Raw genomic sequence first — 17,138 nt, 5'->3', positions numbered from 1 at the left:
TATCTTGGGTGGGCCTGACCTCATCCCAGGGGCTGGGTCCTTCCTGAAGAGGGTGATTCACAGCAGGAAAGGGTCTCCAGCTGGCTTTGGAGAAGTAAACTGCTGTGTTGTGAAGGGCCATGTGGCTGGAACCCGAGGGTGGCTTCTAGAGGCTCTGAGCAAGAAAGCAGGACCCTCAAGCCTGCATCCACTGGAAAGGAATTCTGATAACAACCTGAGCGAGGACAGAAGACCCCAAGTTCCAGATGAGACCCTAGCCCAACTTACACCCTGATTTCAGCCTCTGAGACTCTGAGCAGAGAACCCAATTAAATCCCACCCACACTTCTTGGGACTTCCCTGGTGGTTCAGTGGTTGAGCATCTGCCTTGCAACGCAGGGGATGTGGGTTCAGTCCCTGGTAAGGGAACTAAGATCCCACATGCTGCAGAGCAACTAAGCCCATGTTCCACAACTAGAGTCTCGAGGGGCTTCCCAGGTGTCATTAGTAGTAAAGAACCTACCTGCCAATGCAGGAGACGCAGGTTCAATCCCAGGATCAGGAAGATTCCCTGGAGCAGGAAATGGCAACCTGCTTCAGTATTCTTGCCTGGAGCATCCGTGGACAGAGGCACCTGGTGGGCTACAGTCCATGGGGCCACAAAGATTCGGATGCGACTGAGCACACACACACATTACATTACTCAGCACCACACCTCTGACCTACGGAAACTGTGAGATAATCAGTGAGTGTTGAGTGAGCCACTAAATTTGTGGTCATTTGTTACAGAGAAATAGAAAGCTAATGCTTGCAGGTTTGAGATGTTTGTTTCTGATATGTTGCGACTCCAAATAGTGCTGCTGCTCTGCACGTTGCATGTTAGCTCATACCCACGTGAATTCCGCACGTGTTAAAATATTTTAAGGGTGTGTAGCTAAGAACGGGGCTTCCCTGGTGGCTCAGCGGTAAAGAATCTGCCTGCAATTCAGGAGACCTGAGTCGATCCCTGGGTCGGGAAGATTCCCCTGGAGGAGGGCATGGCAACCCACTCTAGTACTCGTGCCTAGAGAATCCGCATGGACAGAGGAGCCCGGCAGGCTGCAGTCCATGGGGTTGCACAGAATCGGACACAACTGAAGTGACTAAGCAGCCGCAGCAGTAGCTAAGAACAGAATTTCTGGGTCTGAGAACAAAGGTATTGTCCACTTTAATAGCGACAAACTTGCATTCCAGAGTACTTTCACCAATTTATCTGGCATCAGCAATATCTGAGAATGTTCTCAACTTCACGGTTCAGCAGCAGTTGGTCTTGTCAGGCTTTGTTTTGCTTTAAACGGTTCAGTCAGTTCAGTGGTTCAGTCATGTCTGACTCTTTGCAACCCCATGAACTGTATCACACCAGGCTTCCCTGTCCATCACCAGCTCCTGGAGCTTGCTTAAACTCATGTCCGTTGAGTCGGTGATGCCATCCAGCCATCTCATCCTCTGTTGTCCCCTTCTCCTGCTGCCCTCATTCTTTCCCAGCATCAGGGTCTTCTCCAGTGAGTCCGTTTTTTGCATCAGGTGGCCAAAGTATTGGAGCTTTAGCTTCAGCATCAGTCCTTCCAATGAATATTTAGGACATTTAAACATTTAGCTCTTCCTTTAATCTAAATTGATTTGTGTGGCTTCTGTGAGATAGGGAACGATCTCATTTCTGTTTGTCTAACCCATCGTCACAGAATCATTTATTGACTGGTCTGTCCATTCGCCATGGTTTTGCAGTGCCAGCTATGTCGTCATACAATTCCTTGCCCAGGTCAAGGTCACACACGCTCCCTTTTTACCTCCTTTTGCCATTGAATTTTCTTCTGGTCAACTTCCAGTGAAGCCAATTAAATATTAGGCTCAGCAGTCTTCATCTTTCAAGAGTCTGTGGCTTTGCCCCCTGTGCCTGACACAATGTTAAAAACCAAAGCCTAGCAGAGCTTATAAATCCCATAGGGAAGTTGCCTTTTCTAGACTCCAGCAACCTGTTAGTTTTTGGTCCTGGGATTTCCATTGTATTCCTGGAGGCTTTTTTTCAAATTAATTAATTAATTAGATTGTGCCGGGGGTTAGTTGCAGACAGCAAGATCTTTAGTTGCATTATGTGGAATCTAGTTCCCCAACCGGGGGTTGAACCCAGTGCCCCTGCATTGAGAATGTGGAGTCTCAGCCACTGGACCGCCAGGGAAGTCCCCCTGGGGTCTTAACTAAGCCTTTTATAGGATGTTTGTAGTGTGAATCTAGAATTCCCTGTGGTTTTTAAATCACTTTTTCACATGTGTGATCAGAGACTGAATTTCAGTAATAAATTTTTGAGACCAAAAAAAAAAAAAGAAAGCCACTTTTTGGACTGTCTTTAGACAGACAGCTTTAACTTTTTTCTATAAGCACAGCCTGAGACCAGGCATCCTCAGGTCTGTCTTGCCCATCTGCAGCAGCCTCACGTGTCTGTGCATTTGTTTGCATTACAGATATTCCCTCCATCTGATTCTTATATCCTCCTATTTATACATCTCTTTGCATTTGTTTGCATTACAGAGATTATGTCCACTTTGATTCTTATATCCTCATATTTATACTTCTCTCATCTGTTGCGTCAGCTTCCCTGATGGCCCAGATGGTAAAGAATCTACCCACAGTGCAGGAGACCTGGGTTCGATCCCTGGATCAGGAAGATCCCCTGGAGTAGGAAATAGCAACCCACTCCAGTATACTTTTCTGGAGAATTCCATGGACAGAGGAGCCTGGCAGGCTGCAGTCCATGGGGGTCGCAAAGGTCGGACACGACTGAGTGACTAATACTTTCACTTTCATCTGCTGCATACCAAAAGTTTCCCACAAATATTGCAGGCATCCACCCATCCACAATGAAGACTAAAGAGATCATGTGCCTCTTTTGTTGTGGTTTATAATTCAGACAGCATCCTCCATGGGATGGAGCTATGCCTTGCCCACACATGCCCAAAGGTACTAACTTTCACTTACAGCAGAGTCGAGATACGTGAAGGAACTCAACTCACCCCCATAGTAGACACACAGGAAAAAACTCAAGCCAGAAGGTGAAACATGCCCAAGCAGATGGAGTCGGCTGTAAAGTAATATCAGAGATATCCTGGAGTGTATTTAAAAATCCTGGGAACCTTATTATGGGCTTGTGCTTCCAAATATCATTTTGTTTTAATAAGAAAGGGAGAGATTGCTCCCAGGGAAGGAAGACTGCAAAGCTTTGTGAAGAGTTGTCATCAGGGGTAAATATGATTCCCCTAAAGGATTTGGGTGATGGCGTTAGATGAAAGTATTCCATGTAAGGAAAGCAGTGTGAGTCAATCCAAGGCATGGAGAGTCACAGGGCGCGGAGGGATGGGTGAAAGGAACTACAGGGTTGGACTGGAGACAGACCGCTGGGTGTCTTCCGAGGTCCAGATGGTGACACAGGGGAACCACTGAAGATGTTTACTCTTTCTTTATTTTTCCTGGAGAATGGTGGAAGAGCTATTTTGAGGGAGTTTACACTGGAAGAAATGTTTCTCTGAGGAGGTTTTTCATTGAACAAAACTCACTTTTATTGACCAAAAACAAAAATTTACAATCACTTGAGGAATTTCTGGCATCTTCAGGGCAGTAAGGGAGGTAAAATTTTTTTTTTTTTATCTGCGTCGTCATTATTGTGTCAAATCTTCTACTATCTCATAAAGTCAGTCCCATCTGAGGCTTTAAGCCAAATTGTCATCCATGTCTGGACATGGCCCTGCAATAGAGACTAGCGATTTGGTTTAGCTTGTAAAGTAATGCAATATATGGTTTAATGTAACCACGTCCCTCAAAAAAGCTGAAAAATTAGCTCTATTTCCGTTCTGCTGTACCATCTGAGCTTCTTTGGCTTCTATTTGAGTTTATTTTTTGGTGATTCATCAATGGCATAGTGATAAAATAATATCCTGTGTTCTTCCTCTTGGAGGACGACTTTAATAAAGGATGAATCACACAGAAATGGCCTTTTCCTTGGGCTGTGTGTTGGTATCACTGACCGCTGAGCTGCAATACAAGGAATTATTACATTCCTTGGATAAAGCATCCTCAATTCCTACTGTGATCCCAGAAGCATTCTCACTGGAGGAGAACATTTTTTTTTTTTTTGCTCCTCATTGTATTTTGGTAGTTTTCTACCAATTGTCTTATTTGCAGTTTTCCCTTCTAATAGTTGCCATGTTCCATTAATATTATTTTAATAATCAGCCTATTCCCATTGTACCATCTTCAAAAATCAGTGAGGGTCATAAATGAGGACCATTCTGTGTCTCCTCCAGTTAAGATGATTCTGTGGGCATATGTTTTTACAAATGAAAAGCTAACTATATTTTAATACTTTGTGGAGTCTTGCCTACAAAATATACAATCTATAGTCAGACATTTCAACTATTCTCTAATGTACAGTTCCCCATCAATGAGAAAAGAACACCAGTAAGCATTTTAGAGGACTGTTGAGAAGGTCTAAGGATATAACAGTATCAGACCAGTTAACATCGTACTGACAGTGAAAAGGGGAATCAGCAAGCAGTAGCAGTTAGTGTTCTTAAGTGGCATGGAAATCCAAGTTCTTAGCATGAAACACTAAATTCCTAGCAGTAGTCACATTTGTTGTTGTTCAGTCACTAAGTCGTGTCCAACTCTTTGCGACCCCATGGATTGCTGCCCACCAGACTCCCCAGTCCTTCAGTATCTCCTGGAGTTTGCTCAAACTCATGTCCATTGACTTGGTGATGTCATCCAACCATCTCATCTTCTGTTGTCCCCTTCTCCTCCCAACATAAAAGGGTCCCTCGGCAAAAGATGGGGGCATTAGCTGGACACTAAGTATTCAGTTTTCTGTATTTTATTTTGTTTTATTTTTTTTAGTTTTCTGTATTTTAAACTGAAAGTCTGAAAACCAGTTCCCATTCTGGTTTAGACTGTTCCTTTTAGTTAGTCCTTTGTAACTTTCAACAGAAATGCAAAAAGTAAAAAATTCTATTACAGAGAAGATTACTGCCAGAATCTGAAATAGTAATAGCTTCCCATTCACTATTCTGCATCTGGGACTAAACACGGGGCCATTCCGTGACTGATGTGTAGATTCGTTCTTGCTCCACTCCCCACCTCTTGGGTACAACTGCCTACTTCTGCTGAGGACTCTGTCCAGCCTTCCCAACATCTTCTCTATGCATCGGTGTTAAAAGGTTGATGTCCAGGAAACATGATAAGATAGAGTAAAAAAAAAAAAAAAAGCCCTTTGTAGCATTATTCACCATCGTGAAAATTTTAAAGCAAATTTAAAATCAAATCGTAATAGAATGTCTAAGTAGACTTTGGAAATAATGGCATATTATAGTTATCAAAGGTCAGTTTTTACAGAATAATTAATAAGGTTAGTCATGCATGACCATAATGATGATAACTAAAAATTAAGTAAAGAAGCCTAACACAACACTCTATTTACAGCCGGATTCAGTTTTATTGCCAGTATATGTATATACCTAGGGGGAAAAAACTGGTACAATTTTCAAGTTTGACAACAAATTTTAAAAAATATATACAACCTTTTATTTGAATTGAAAGTAACTTATTTTATTCTTCATGCCTTTTGGTATTTTCAAATTTTGTACAATGAATGGTTTCATGGTTTAAAACAATGGAGGCAGGTAGGTATGCAGATATAAAAGCTTAATTTATAATTATGCATTAGTAAAAGAAAATCATCTCATTTTTTTACATGACACGAACATTAGCTGGTAAATTGTAACTGAAGGAAAATATGGATATAGATATAAGGGATATGCAAATTGTATGACTCAGTTATATAATAAGACAAATTTTAGTTTATGACTTATAAAATCAGCTTTATTGGAGTCGAGCCATTACAACTAATTTTTTTACAATTAAATATTTATTGGTAAACAACTATCAACTTTATTTTCAAGGCATTAGAGTATTAAATAAGCACTATCAAAACAGAAGCAAAGGAATTTCTCTGGTTGTCCAGTGGTTAAGACTCTGCACTTCCAACGTAGGGGGCGTGGGTTTGATCCCTGCTCAGGGAACTAAGATCCCACATACTACGTGGAATGGCCAAATAAAAAGAAAAGAAAAAAAAGATAGAAGCAAGACTTTGAAATTTATGTTTGCAATAGAAAAGAGCAGACAATATAATTTGCAGTAAAGCTTTCTATTTGTGAACTTGGAATGAAGACAAACAAGAAATCAAAGCCCATTCAAACAGAGCAAAAAATAAACAAACTCCATTTATAAGATGTAGGATTTTTCAGTAAGCAAAAATATAAGCACTTTCTGATTGATGCTGCTTTCTATTTGAAGCCAAATAGAAAACCCTTCTTCTTGATCATAGGTATACAAATGGATAGTAGGGAAACACTGAGAAATTTCTTGTGTAAACTTGGTGGTATCATGGTTACAGAAGTTTTCTTAATAATTGCACTCAAAGTAAAACATCAACTTTCATCTGCAATTTTATAGCACATATTTGCCATTGAAATGCATCATTCACATTATGAAAATTTAATATGACTGACATTAGCAAAATCACTAATTAAGAAATAGGGCATAAATACTCCAAGAAACTTGACAGTGTGTTCTATGAAGGAAATTAATTCAGAAGTCTCCCATTTGCATAAATCTCCAGGTCTCATTTTCACAGCTGTTTGTTCTGTCAGCTAGATGGTTGCATTTCCAAATTATTTTAACATAATCTCTGGGAAATAAATACCTTTCAACTAAAAATATCATACTCTGAAAAAAAGATTGTTAGGGGGAAAATATAAGTTCATTCAGTTCATCTCAATCTTTTTTCTTTAAAATGAATGTTTCTAGTATAGAAACTTTAACATTTAAGTCTGAAATTATTGAAATATTTTTATTATTAAAAGACAGTTTGTAATTTTAGATCCTTACAAAGTTGAAAAGGTTGTGTCCTTTTCATTTGGGAAAAATGGTAATGAGTGAAGCTTATTTTAGCAAAAAAGAAAAAATACTGGAGATGTCTAATTTTCATTAACCAGCTGAGCATAATATAGAGTTTCAGGTACGTACTCACTACTGTACTTGATAAAAGAGTAATAATTTTAAATATGATTTAGCCTAGCATATTGTTTGTTTTAGCAATTTAGATAAGGAAAGGAGATCAGCAATGACTAGATCTTAAAGATGTCTTGTTACCTGTAATATCCAAAAGCACAGAAGGAATTTGAAATCCACAGATTCCAGCCTAGAGACCCAGCAACACGGCTTGCTACCTGCAAGCCTGAGTCAATCATTTAAGGCCTGCATACTTCAGTTCCTCATCTGTAAAATGTACAGTGAGTAACACAAGATTATTGTTAAAATCACTCTAAATAATGGACAATGAACGACCTTGGGGCTGCTAAGCACCATATAAATGCTAGTCATGGTTCAGTGTCTCTTCTCATGTTTTTAAATCTTGCCCTGAAAAAAATGTGTACTTGCTGTTCAAATCCATGGTTTTGTCCACATGGTCAGTTACATTGTTATACATAGAAGTTCACCCAAGCATGGCCATTTGTAAGAGAAGTGATGATCAGGCATACCTACATCCACTTTCGTAACTAGAAAAAGATGCTCTCGTTTTTGCAAATGAGTTTCTCCCATCTTTCCTTTCACTCTTGAAATTATATTTAAGTGTAGACTCTACTTAGAGTAATTTGCTGCTGGAATAAGCATAACATTTTGATTTCTGCTTTGCTTCTAATTACATTCAAGCTCATTTTGACATTTAAAGCCAATTACATTAGTCTAGATTCAGCAAGACTTTTCCATAGTAGTCTAAAATTTGACCAATGAACAGGACCCCCCCCCTTTTTATTCATTTAAATGGAATTCTTGGCAACAGGCATATTTTAGAAATAGTAAAAGCAAAATAAATAATGTGGGTTCATTTTGAAATAAAAGGAAAAGAACTGCTTGGTCTTTCTTACCAACATAAAAGAGAGTCGGAATTATTTGAAACCACCAGTTTCAACTTTATTTCCTTCTAAGTCACAAGCAATAAGGCATAATCATTTTACAAAAAAAATTAACATTTTTAATGTTTTGCTTCTATTAACAGCAAGGGTAGTTGATCTCAAATTCCAGGAGAATTCATGCATAGAGAGAGTGAGTGAAAGTCGTTAGGTTGTGTCTAGTTCTTTGTGCAGTTAGCCTGCCAGGCTCCTCTGTCCATGGAATTCTCTAGGCAGGAATACTGGAGTGGGTTGCCATTGCCTTCTCCAGGGGATCTTCCTGACCCAGGGATTGAACCCGGGTCTCCCGCATCGTGGGGAAGATTCTTTACCATCTGAGCCACCAGGGAAGTCCATACGTAGACAGAGATAACTTCAAAAGCTTTATAACTTGAAAGTCACTAATAACTCTTCAGAACTGTCCAAGCCCTACAACAAAACTCAACCAACATTCAATTTAAGATTCTAGTATATTTGATGGCTTAGAGCTCACCCAGCTCTTATTTTATTTAGCTCCCTACTTTGAGTCCACTTACCAAAACTGTGATTTTTAATGTTTATTCAATAAATTCTCTTGTCCCCGACAGCACTAAAAGTCAGCTTATAATAAATATAGTGTCAAAACATTTAGTGTAACCTTATTCTATAGTTTTTATAGTCAAGGTATAGTCTGAGTAAATAGACTAGAAAGCATATTGTATAAAATCAAAGTTTTCCAGTTGACTGCCGGTATCAACTAAGACAGAGTAGAATTGTAGACATGGGCTTCCCAGATGGCCCTAGTGATAAAGAATCCACCCACCAATGCAGGAGATGGAAGAGACACCAGTTTGATTCCTGGATTGGGAAGACCCACTGGAGAAGGAAATAGCAATCCCACTCCAGTTTTCTTGCCTGGAAAATTCCGCTGACAAGGAGTCTGGTGGGCTACAGTCCATGGGGTTGCAAAGAGTCAGACCCTACTGAGTGTGACACACACAGGCACACACACGCACACACACACACACACACACACACACAGAATAGTAGACACTTAGAGGTAGAAGTTATCTTTGGAGTCACTTAGCTCCGAGATGAAATAAAATGATGCTATCGATATCACTGTCACACTTTCATGTATCTAAAGGAAATATCTTCTTAAAAATATAATCCAAACTCAGCCTCTGTGACCGCAGAGCTCAACACTTGGTACTTTGCCTACCTACCCTGCAACTCATGGAGGGCCAAGGTCTTTATCCTCTGCCCATTCAGCCTCTACTTTATATTTTATTTTTAAATATTTATTTATTTAATTGTGGCTGTGTCCAGTCTTAGTTGCAGCTCACGGGATCTTTCCTTGCAGAGTACCCTCTCTGAGGTTGTGGCGTCAAGGCTTAGTTGCCCCACAGCAGGTGGGGACTTAGTTCCCCGACCAGGAATCGAACCTGCGTCCCCTACATTTTGCAAGACGGATTCTCAACCACTGCCACCAGGGAAAGTTCTTCAGCCTCCAGTTTAAACCACTCTCATTTGACTGTCCCTTCTGGGGAGGGTGTCTCTTGAGAGAGAGGAGAGAGATGAGGTGGACAAGGTTAACGAAGGTGAGAAGTTTTGCAGAGCCCAAGGCTGGGCAGTGTGGAGGCCTCTTTGGAGGTCAAGGTGGAAGGGAGCCTGTTTCCATATGGAGCTAGTGCAGGAGCTGGAGTGGTACAGACCTGGAGAGTTAGATTCACCTAGGAGTCAGCATGTTTCCTGAGAGGTTGGCAAAAAGGGAGATGGAATTTGCAGGACTGGGAAGAGTGTATTTGAATTGATAGACCATGAAGTTCCATGTAAATGAGACAAGGAGAAATTGAAATAAAGAAATGGCTATTGCCAATGGCTTTAGCATTAATGGCAACCCCGTCTAATATCCTTGCCTGGAGAATCCCACGGAGAGAGGAGCCTGGCAGGCTATAGTCCATGGGGTTGCAAGAGTCGGACATGACTTAGCAACTAAACCACCACCACCACTGTGATTTTACTCCAGATTTAAAATCCACAGTATTTGTGATTATGGATAACTTAGTTTAGTTGCAGTAAGTGGTGACTCTTAATTAAAGAGTTTTTACTTACTGTAGGTTTTTAAATATTGTACTGTACTGTAGCAGTCTATCAGTTGTATCTGACTCTTTGCAACGCATGAACTGGAGCCTGCCAAGCTCCTCTGTCCATGGATATTTCTGACAAGAGTACTGGAGTGGGTGGCTATTTCTTCCTCCAGGGGATCTTCCTGACTCAGGGATCAAACCCACGTCTCTTATGTCTCCTGCATTGGCAGGTTGATTCTTTACCATTGAGCCGTTGGGCAACTTTTAAATACATGTAATGTCGTTTTTCTTGGTTTTTCCCAACCCTTAACTCTCAGTAAGACCTTGATCTTGTCAGTCATGATTTTTCCAACCAGTGTACATTTTGGAAATTTAACTCCAATATTAGGTAGGTCCAACACTTACTATATGTTGATGTCATTTTAAATATTGTTAAAACTTTGAATCATTGAGGAGTTTTAAATGAAAGAAACTATACAGCAAAATATTAAATCATGCAATCAGTGGGGTTTTTTCACTGTAAACACGATTTTTCATTTAATTAATTAAACAATTGCTGGTCGTTCGGGGATTCCTCAGGTCCCCTTGGGTGTCGAGGTCAACCCCCCACCCCCACCCCCGTGTCCGGCAGATGCCCTAGTTGTGAGGAGACATCAAGTCCAAGTCTGCCCACTCCTCCGTCTTGGTCGGTAGGTTTTTCAGAAGATACAACTCCTCTGCATTTTATTTCAGTGGGAAAAAAGAAACAAGGAGACTGAGTAGGTGAATAATTAAGGCAATTAAAACCGAAGGAGGTGTCACTTTTACACTCCGTGAATACTGTCACGGCAGATCTTCTATTTTACGGCTGACTGGTAGTAAGACACAGCAGGGACACCCTCCGTAAAAAGGTTGCGCTACTATATAAGTTGTCAAACCGATTTCATTTTGAAGGCTCATCTTCTGCAGAGAAAGAGTTCTGGAAACCCGCTAAAGATAGATAAGATACATACAAATTATATTGTAAAATGAAAATTGAATGTCAATAACCCGAGTTGTATTCCTCACATTTAAAATTTTTAATATCAAGATTTTTTTAAGTAAATACATATTTTGCATATATTTTAGTATGCAGTAAAACTATATTAAGTATAAGGTAATTTTAATGTCCAGCAAAAATCTGTACATGAATGTTCATAGCAACATAGTAGCCAAAAAGTGAAAACAACCGAAATATCCACCAACTGATAAGTAGGTAAAATGTGGTCTGTCCATTGAATGAAACATCATTTGGCAATAAAAGGTAATGAAGTGCTGATACAGAACCCTGACCTCTTATATGATTCCATTTGTAGAAAATGTTCACAATAGGCAGATCCATGGGGACAGAAAGGGTATTGTTGGTTGCTGAAGGCTGTGGAAGGGAGGGATGGGAAGTGACTGCTATGGGTACATAGTTTTGGGGGAATGATGAAAAGGGTCTTGCCTTAGTTGTGAGGAAATGAAACCCCTTAACTGTCTACTTCAAAAGGTGAATTTTACAGTATTTAAGCTATGTCTCAACAAAGCTGTTACTTTAAAAAGTCTGAAAAAAGAGTATTACCACCTTCCTTAGTCCCTCAAACCAGTCAATCCTAAAGGAAATCAACCCTGAATATTTATTGGAAAGACTGATGCTGAAGCTGAAGCTCCAGTCCTTTGGCCACCTGAGGGCACGAGCTGCCTCATTGGAAAAGACTCTGATGCTCAGAAAGATTGAAGGCAGGAGGAGAAGGGGACAACAGAGGATGAGATGGTTGGATGGCATCACTGATTCGATGGACTTGAGTTTGAGCAAGCTCCGGGAGATGGTGAAGGACAGGGAAGCCTGGCGTGCTGCAGTCCGTGCGGTCGCAGAGAGTCGGACAAGACTCAGGGACTGAACAACAGCAGCTGACCTTGCCGTGACCCCTTCGTTGCTGCTGCCCAACTGCAGAGCCAATCCCCATTCATTCATGTGCCTCCAGATCCTACTGCTAACTGTGATTTTTCCCTGTAACTTCCACTTGAAATTCATTAGAGATGTTTTTGATTGATTTTGCTCTTCCCTGATCGGCAGGGTGGTTTGTTCCAGATCACGTCCTGTGCAGCTGGCCCATTCTCAGGTTAACTGCTCATCTCTGATTCAATTAGCTGCAGTCAGACACCTGCAGTGTGAACAGGGCCTGACCTGCATGGGGATGGTTAGTATGTGATTATGTCATTAGACACAGAAAAGAAAAGGCACTTGTCAACAAAGTGCTTACCCCTATTTACATCTGTAAGATTGGGCGTGAGGGGTAAAATAGCAAAAATCACAGATCTTCTGTCCCGAAAACCTGCAGAAATGAATAAAACAATTCATTACCAGCCTGGAAAAAAATGATACCAGCAGTCACCCCACAAAGAAAAGGCCACAATTTCATACCATTAGCTTTGAATAGCAGCTACTAGGAAAGAGGGAGGGAGAAAGAGAAAGAATCAGAGAGAGAGAAAGTGCACTCTAGGTTCATGCCCAAAGCCTGTTTTCCAGAAGTTGAAAAGAAATTAAATTGGAAAAGCAAATCCTAAAATATGTGCTCATCTCCCTCAATTTGAGGAGCCTCAGGCTGTGGGGATGTGCAGAGCCCTGGAAAAGACATCAAGAATCTCCCACAAGTGTAGAAGTGATTGATTCACCCGATTTTACCAAAGGCAAGATAAAATGCTGGAGTTTTTTATTTTTCATTTTTCCCAGTTGGGAAGAAGGCTTGTGAGTAAAAGCAACAGTCATAATTTCTAAAAACTAAGGCTCTTCCATAATAAACAAAAGTTCAGCAGAGTGAAAGGATGAAGAGAAAAGAAGAAAATTGAAACCAGAAGGGAGCAGGAGATGGGGAGAAAGGGGTGGAGGAGAGCAGCTGTCCTCTCCTGGTACCCAGAGGACTAGGATCTACAGAATCAACATGTCTTTGTCCTCCCCTGGAGTCAGTGGGGTGCAAGTGCTGGAAGGAACCCGACGGACTGTGGCAGCAATAAAAATTTCCAGAATTTATCCACAGTGGGGAAATGCCTGAGTCCTAATATTTCAAGCTTAGCTGTCCATGGCCTCAGCCAATACTTCTCTCCCTGCAAACCATTCTCCTCGTACTGAGACTGCAAAACATAGAAGAAAACGTAGTTGACAAATTCAAACAGGGTTCTTTCTAGTGATGGACATGGGAATCCCAAGTGACGCAACAGTAAAGAACCCGCCTCCCAATGCAAGAGACACAGAGGTGAGTCCAGTCCCTGGGTTGGGAAGATTCTAGGATTCTTGCCTGGGAAATCTCATGGCCAGAGAAGCCTGGCAGGCTACAGTCCATGGGGTCACAAGAGTCAGACACAACTGAGAGACTAAGCCACCACCAATGATGGGCATGAGCTTCTGGGATCCCTTTCTGACACTGTATCGGAGGGAATAAACGATCTAGATAAGGAAGTTTAAAATGAAGGCTTTACATTTGCAACAACATGGATGGACCTGGAGATTGTCATACTAATCAAAGTGAGTCAGAAAGAGGAAGACAAATACCATATGATATCACTTACAGGTGGAATCTAAAATATGGCACAAATGACCATATCTATGAAACAAAAGCCAACTCGCAAATAGAGAATAGACTTGTGGTTGCCAAGCAGGGGGCAGAGGGGAGGCCGAGGGAAAGACTGGGAGCTTGGGATTAGCAGATGTGAACTATTACATATAGAATGGATAAACAACAAGGTCCTACTGTATAGTACAGGGAACTATATTCAATATCCTGTGATAAACCATAATGGGAGAGAATCTATATATATGTATATAATATATATATATTTATAACTGAATCACTGTGTTCTATAGCAAAACTTAAACACAGCATTGTAAATCAACTATACTTCCATAAAATAAAATGAAAAAAGAAGGCTTTGACAGTTGTGGAGCAGGTCTAGAACATAATTGGTCCAAATTAAAACAGCAGTAAGAGGACTCCAAGGAAAATGTTTGAGAGAAAGAATAAAAAGGTTTCTGGGTAATCTAAGCCTCCAGTAAGAACCTCTGTAAGAGAAGAGAAGTGGAATTTATTCCAGACAGTTGGTAAAAATCTGTGAGAATCTGGAAGCAATTTGAAGTAGAAGGAAGAAAGTGTGTATTTCTTTCCCCCAAGGAACTTGTGAAAAACAATCAGAAACTCTCAACTAAAACAAAACTAAACTAAAAATTGTATAAGAACACTGTGATTCCAATAAAGTGAATTAAACTGGGCCAGATTCTGAAACCTTAGTGAAAAGTAAGGGGCCTCCACCTAATGCTTGAACATCTACTTTCTACTACCAAACATGTCATAATATTTGGAACCCTGGGGAAGGAAGTATTACCCTAGGACATTACCAGGATAACATTATTACCTAGCAATATTTTCATAGGCAACTCATTGGCTATCCATCTACTGATTATCAGTGGACCAACAAGCATGGAAGACCCAATGATGACTAAACAGCAAAATGTAAATATGGTTGAACAGAGTATAGTAATAATAATTCACAGCATCTCACAGTACATACTTGCAGTTTTCTGAGCTGTGCAGAAACGAGACTTTTTCCTTCCAGAACTCTGAAAAGAGTAGAGGGTAACCCGATGTTCTTGCTCACATTGTTTATCTCACAGCAACAGGTTATAAACCCATAACTCCATGTTCCCAAACCCTCACTGAAAGCACGATGGCTGAGTGTTCATGAAAGCTCATGCTGCAGATGAAAACAAATTAAGTAGGTTTCTGCCCAAAGAAACTGAAAGGTACACCTGAATTTCTGGCCTCTAGGTACCAAGGATAAATCCACTGGACTTAATCACAAGTTTCTCTGTCACTTTTAGGGAAAGAAATCCATGTCCAGGAAAATTCCTTTTCTCTTGGTAGATGTTTTGACTTATCCCCCTTTCATTCTTGAGCTGTTTGGATGTCCACACACTTCGACACTGGTGACGTCTCTGTTGAAGAAGATACAACAATCTGGTATTTTTTTTTTCCTGTGTGTGAGATCTTAGTTCCCCAACCAGGGATTGAACCTGTGCCCCCTGCAGTAGAAGCCTGGCATCTTAACCACTGGACTTCCAGGGAAGTCTACAATCTGATAATTTTATGTGAGTCATCTTCAGAACTTGTTTTCCTTGCCTTCAGATGTAATAAATACTCAATAGGAAAAAAAATACAGGGAAAAAATAATTGCCCTCAATGATAGGTCTGGCACACTTATGACATTGAGCCTTGTGTTGAAAAATTCTCTGAAGCATTTTTAAGATGAATTAAAGCTAATACTCTCTTAGGCACCCCTGGCAAGGAAAGTATTAAACCGTCCTTGTTGATGCCGTGCTCAAGTACCAGTAACAACATACTTCTTGCTTTCATAAACAGAACACTTTGTAGGGTGGTGAGATGATAGAAAAATTAAGTCAAGAAGAAGTTAAATGTTTCACACATGGACTAAGGCTCAGAGGAAAAACGTGTCTCCTAGTTTGAGATTCATTTCGTTGTTCCTTTCTTCATACAGACCCACTATGTGCTGGGGATTGAACATTGCACTTGTAAAAAAGTTTATTATCCCTAGTAAAGAAAACTGCCAAAAGAGCTTACTGTGTGATCAGGTCTGGGAAGTACTAGATTCAAGACTTCACTGAAGGCGGGAAGCAGCACTTGGAAAAAGTACTTGCTTTGAAATCATGATGCCTGGTGCTACTTCTGTTACTGCTACAAATTAATAGAGTGACTTTGGGCTAATTACCCACCTTAAGCCTCTTTTTCTTTATCTTCAAAAAGAATGAATCAGGTTAGATTATCTTTAGAGTCCATTTTGCCTCTAAGATACTATCAGTGTAACAGAACTCTTATAGGGTTCTGTCCATCTTTCTATTATCCTGGACTTTATTTCTTGGAATCCCAATACTTGAGAATTTGATTTATGTCTTGCATTGTCTTGAAGTCTATAGCAATTTCTTTCAGAGTCACTCAATTCCAATTGTCAAATTTCCCTGACAGTATCATAAGTTCTCATTAAGTTCTCGTTTATTGACCACTAATGTGTACAGAGTACGTAAACCAGAGGTGGATATAAGCATATATTTATAAGAAAAAAGTGTATAGGAATGACACTAACCAAAGATCTTTGCCAAGAAAGAATGAGTCTTTGAACTTGGTTGGCTTTTGTTGAGTGCTCTTTTTAATTTAATTCAATCTTACTTTATTTTTTACTTTACTTTTGGTCTTGGGGTTTCCTCCATGGTCTTGACTCTGCTTTGAAAAAACATGTTTTAAATTATGAAAAAATGTGATCATTTTTATGAAGTTGCTTAGTATTATCATATCATTTTAGAAATATTTCTTGTTCAGAGTCTTGTGTTTTTAACATAACTGAAATGATTTGATAGATAAATTCTATAAAAGTAAAATGAAGGTTATTATTCTTATTTGCCTTTAGACAATTGAATGTAATTTGCTATAAAAATAAGTTCTGCTTGACAGCAAAAAATAAAATAAATTACAGTGATTCCTTGGAAACATTAAATAACTTGCTAAAAGGTAAAAGCAATAGAGACAATAAGCAGAGTTTCCTGATTTTTTTTTCTAATTTGCTCAGCAGTATTTACCACCAACAAGGCTAATTTTAATTCGCGGTAATTATTTTAGTTTTCCACATTGAATTGGTAGGTATCAGACTTCTAAGATCTTTGTTCTTAGTTCTTTCTTATCTGTTGAATGAAGGCTCTTCTTTCCCTCCTGAATTAGTAATACTGAGATCAAAGTCCTAATTTTAAGTTGCATGCAAGCTCAAGGCTGGTGTTTTAATCCCTCCATTCTTTCCCTCTGTAGGCATTCATGTCCATGTTCCAGATTCTTACCCAGGAAGGATGGGTTGACGTCATGGACCAAACACTAAATGCCGTGGGACACATGTGGGCACCTGTGGTTGCCATCTACTTTATTCTCTATCACCTCTTCGCCACTCTGGTGAGTTTCACATTTCTTTTCAATTGTCTGACAATTCATGATGGGATGAACAT

General features: G+C 40.0%; 1 protein-coding gene across 4 annotated transcripts in view; it reads left to right on the top strand.

Annotated features, from left to right (window-relative positions):
- The window catches only part of NALCN (sodium leak channel, non-selective), a 296,965-nt gene that overhangs the window by 149,515 nt on the left and 130,312 nt on the right, over positions 1-17,138 (top strand). For all 4 annotated transcript variants that reach the window (XM_043892088.1, XM_043892089.1, XM_043892087.1 and 1 more), the window contains one exon: positions 16,948-17,085. In XM_043892088.1, coding sequence (XP_043748023.1) covers positions 16,948-17,085 — 138 coding nt within the window. The remainder of the gene's footprint in view (positions 1-16,947; positions 17,086-17,138) is intronic.

The sequence above is a fragment of the Cervus elaphus genome, chromosome 30 (genome assembly GCF_910594005.1).
Source record: "Cervus elaphus chromosome 30, mCerEla1.1, whole genome shotgun sequence".
Taxonomy (NCBI): domain Eukaryota; kingdom Metazoa; phylum Chordata; class Mammalia; order Artiodactyla; family Cervidae; genus Cervus; species Cervus elaphus.
The sequence above is the reverse complement of the archived record's forward strand: the minus strand, read 5'-3'. Positions and strand labels throughout refer to the sequence as shown.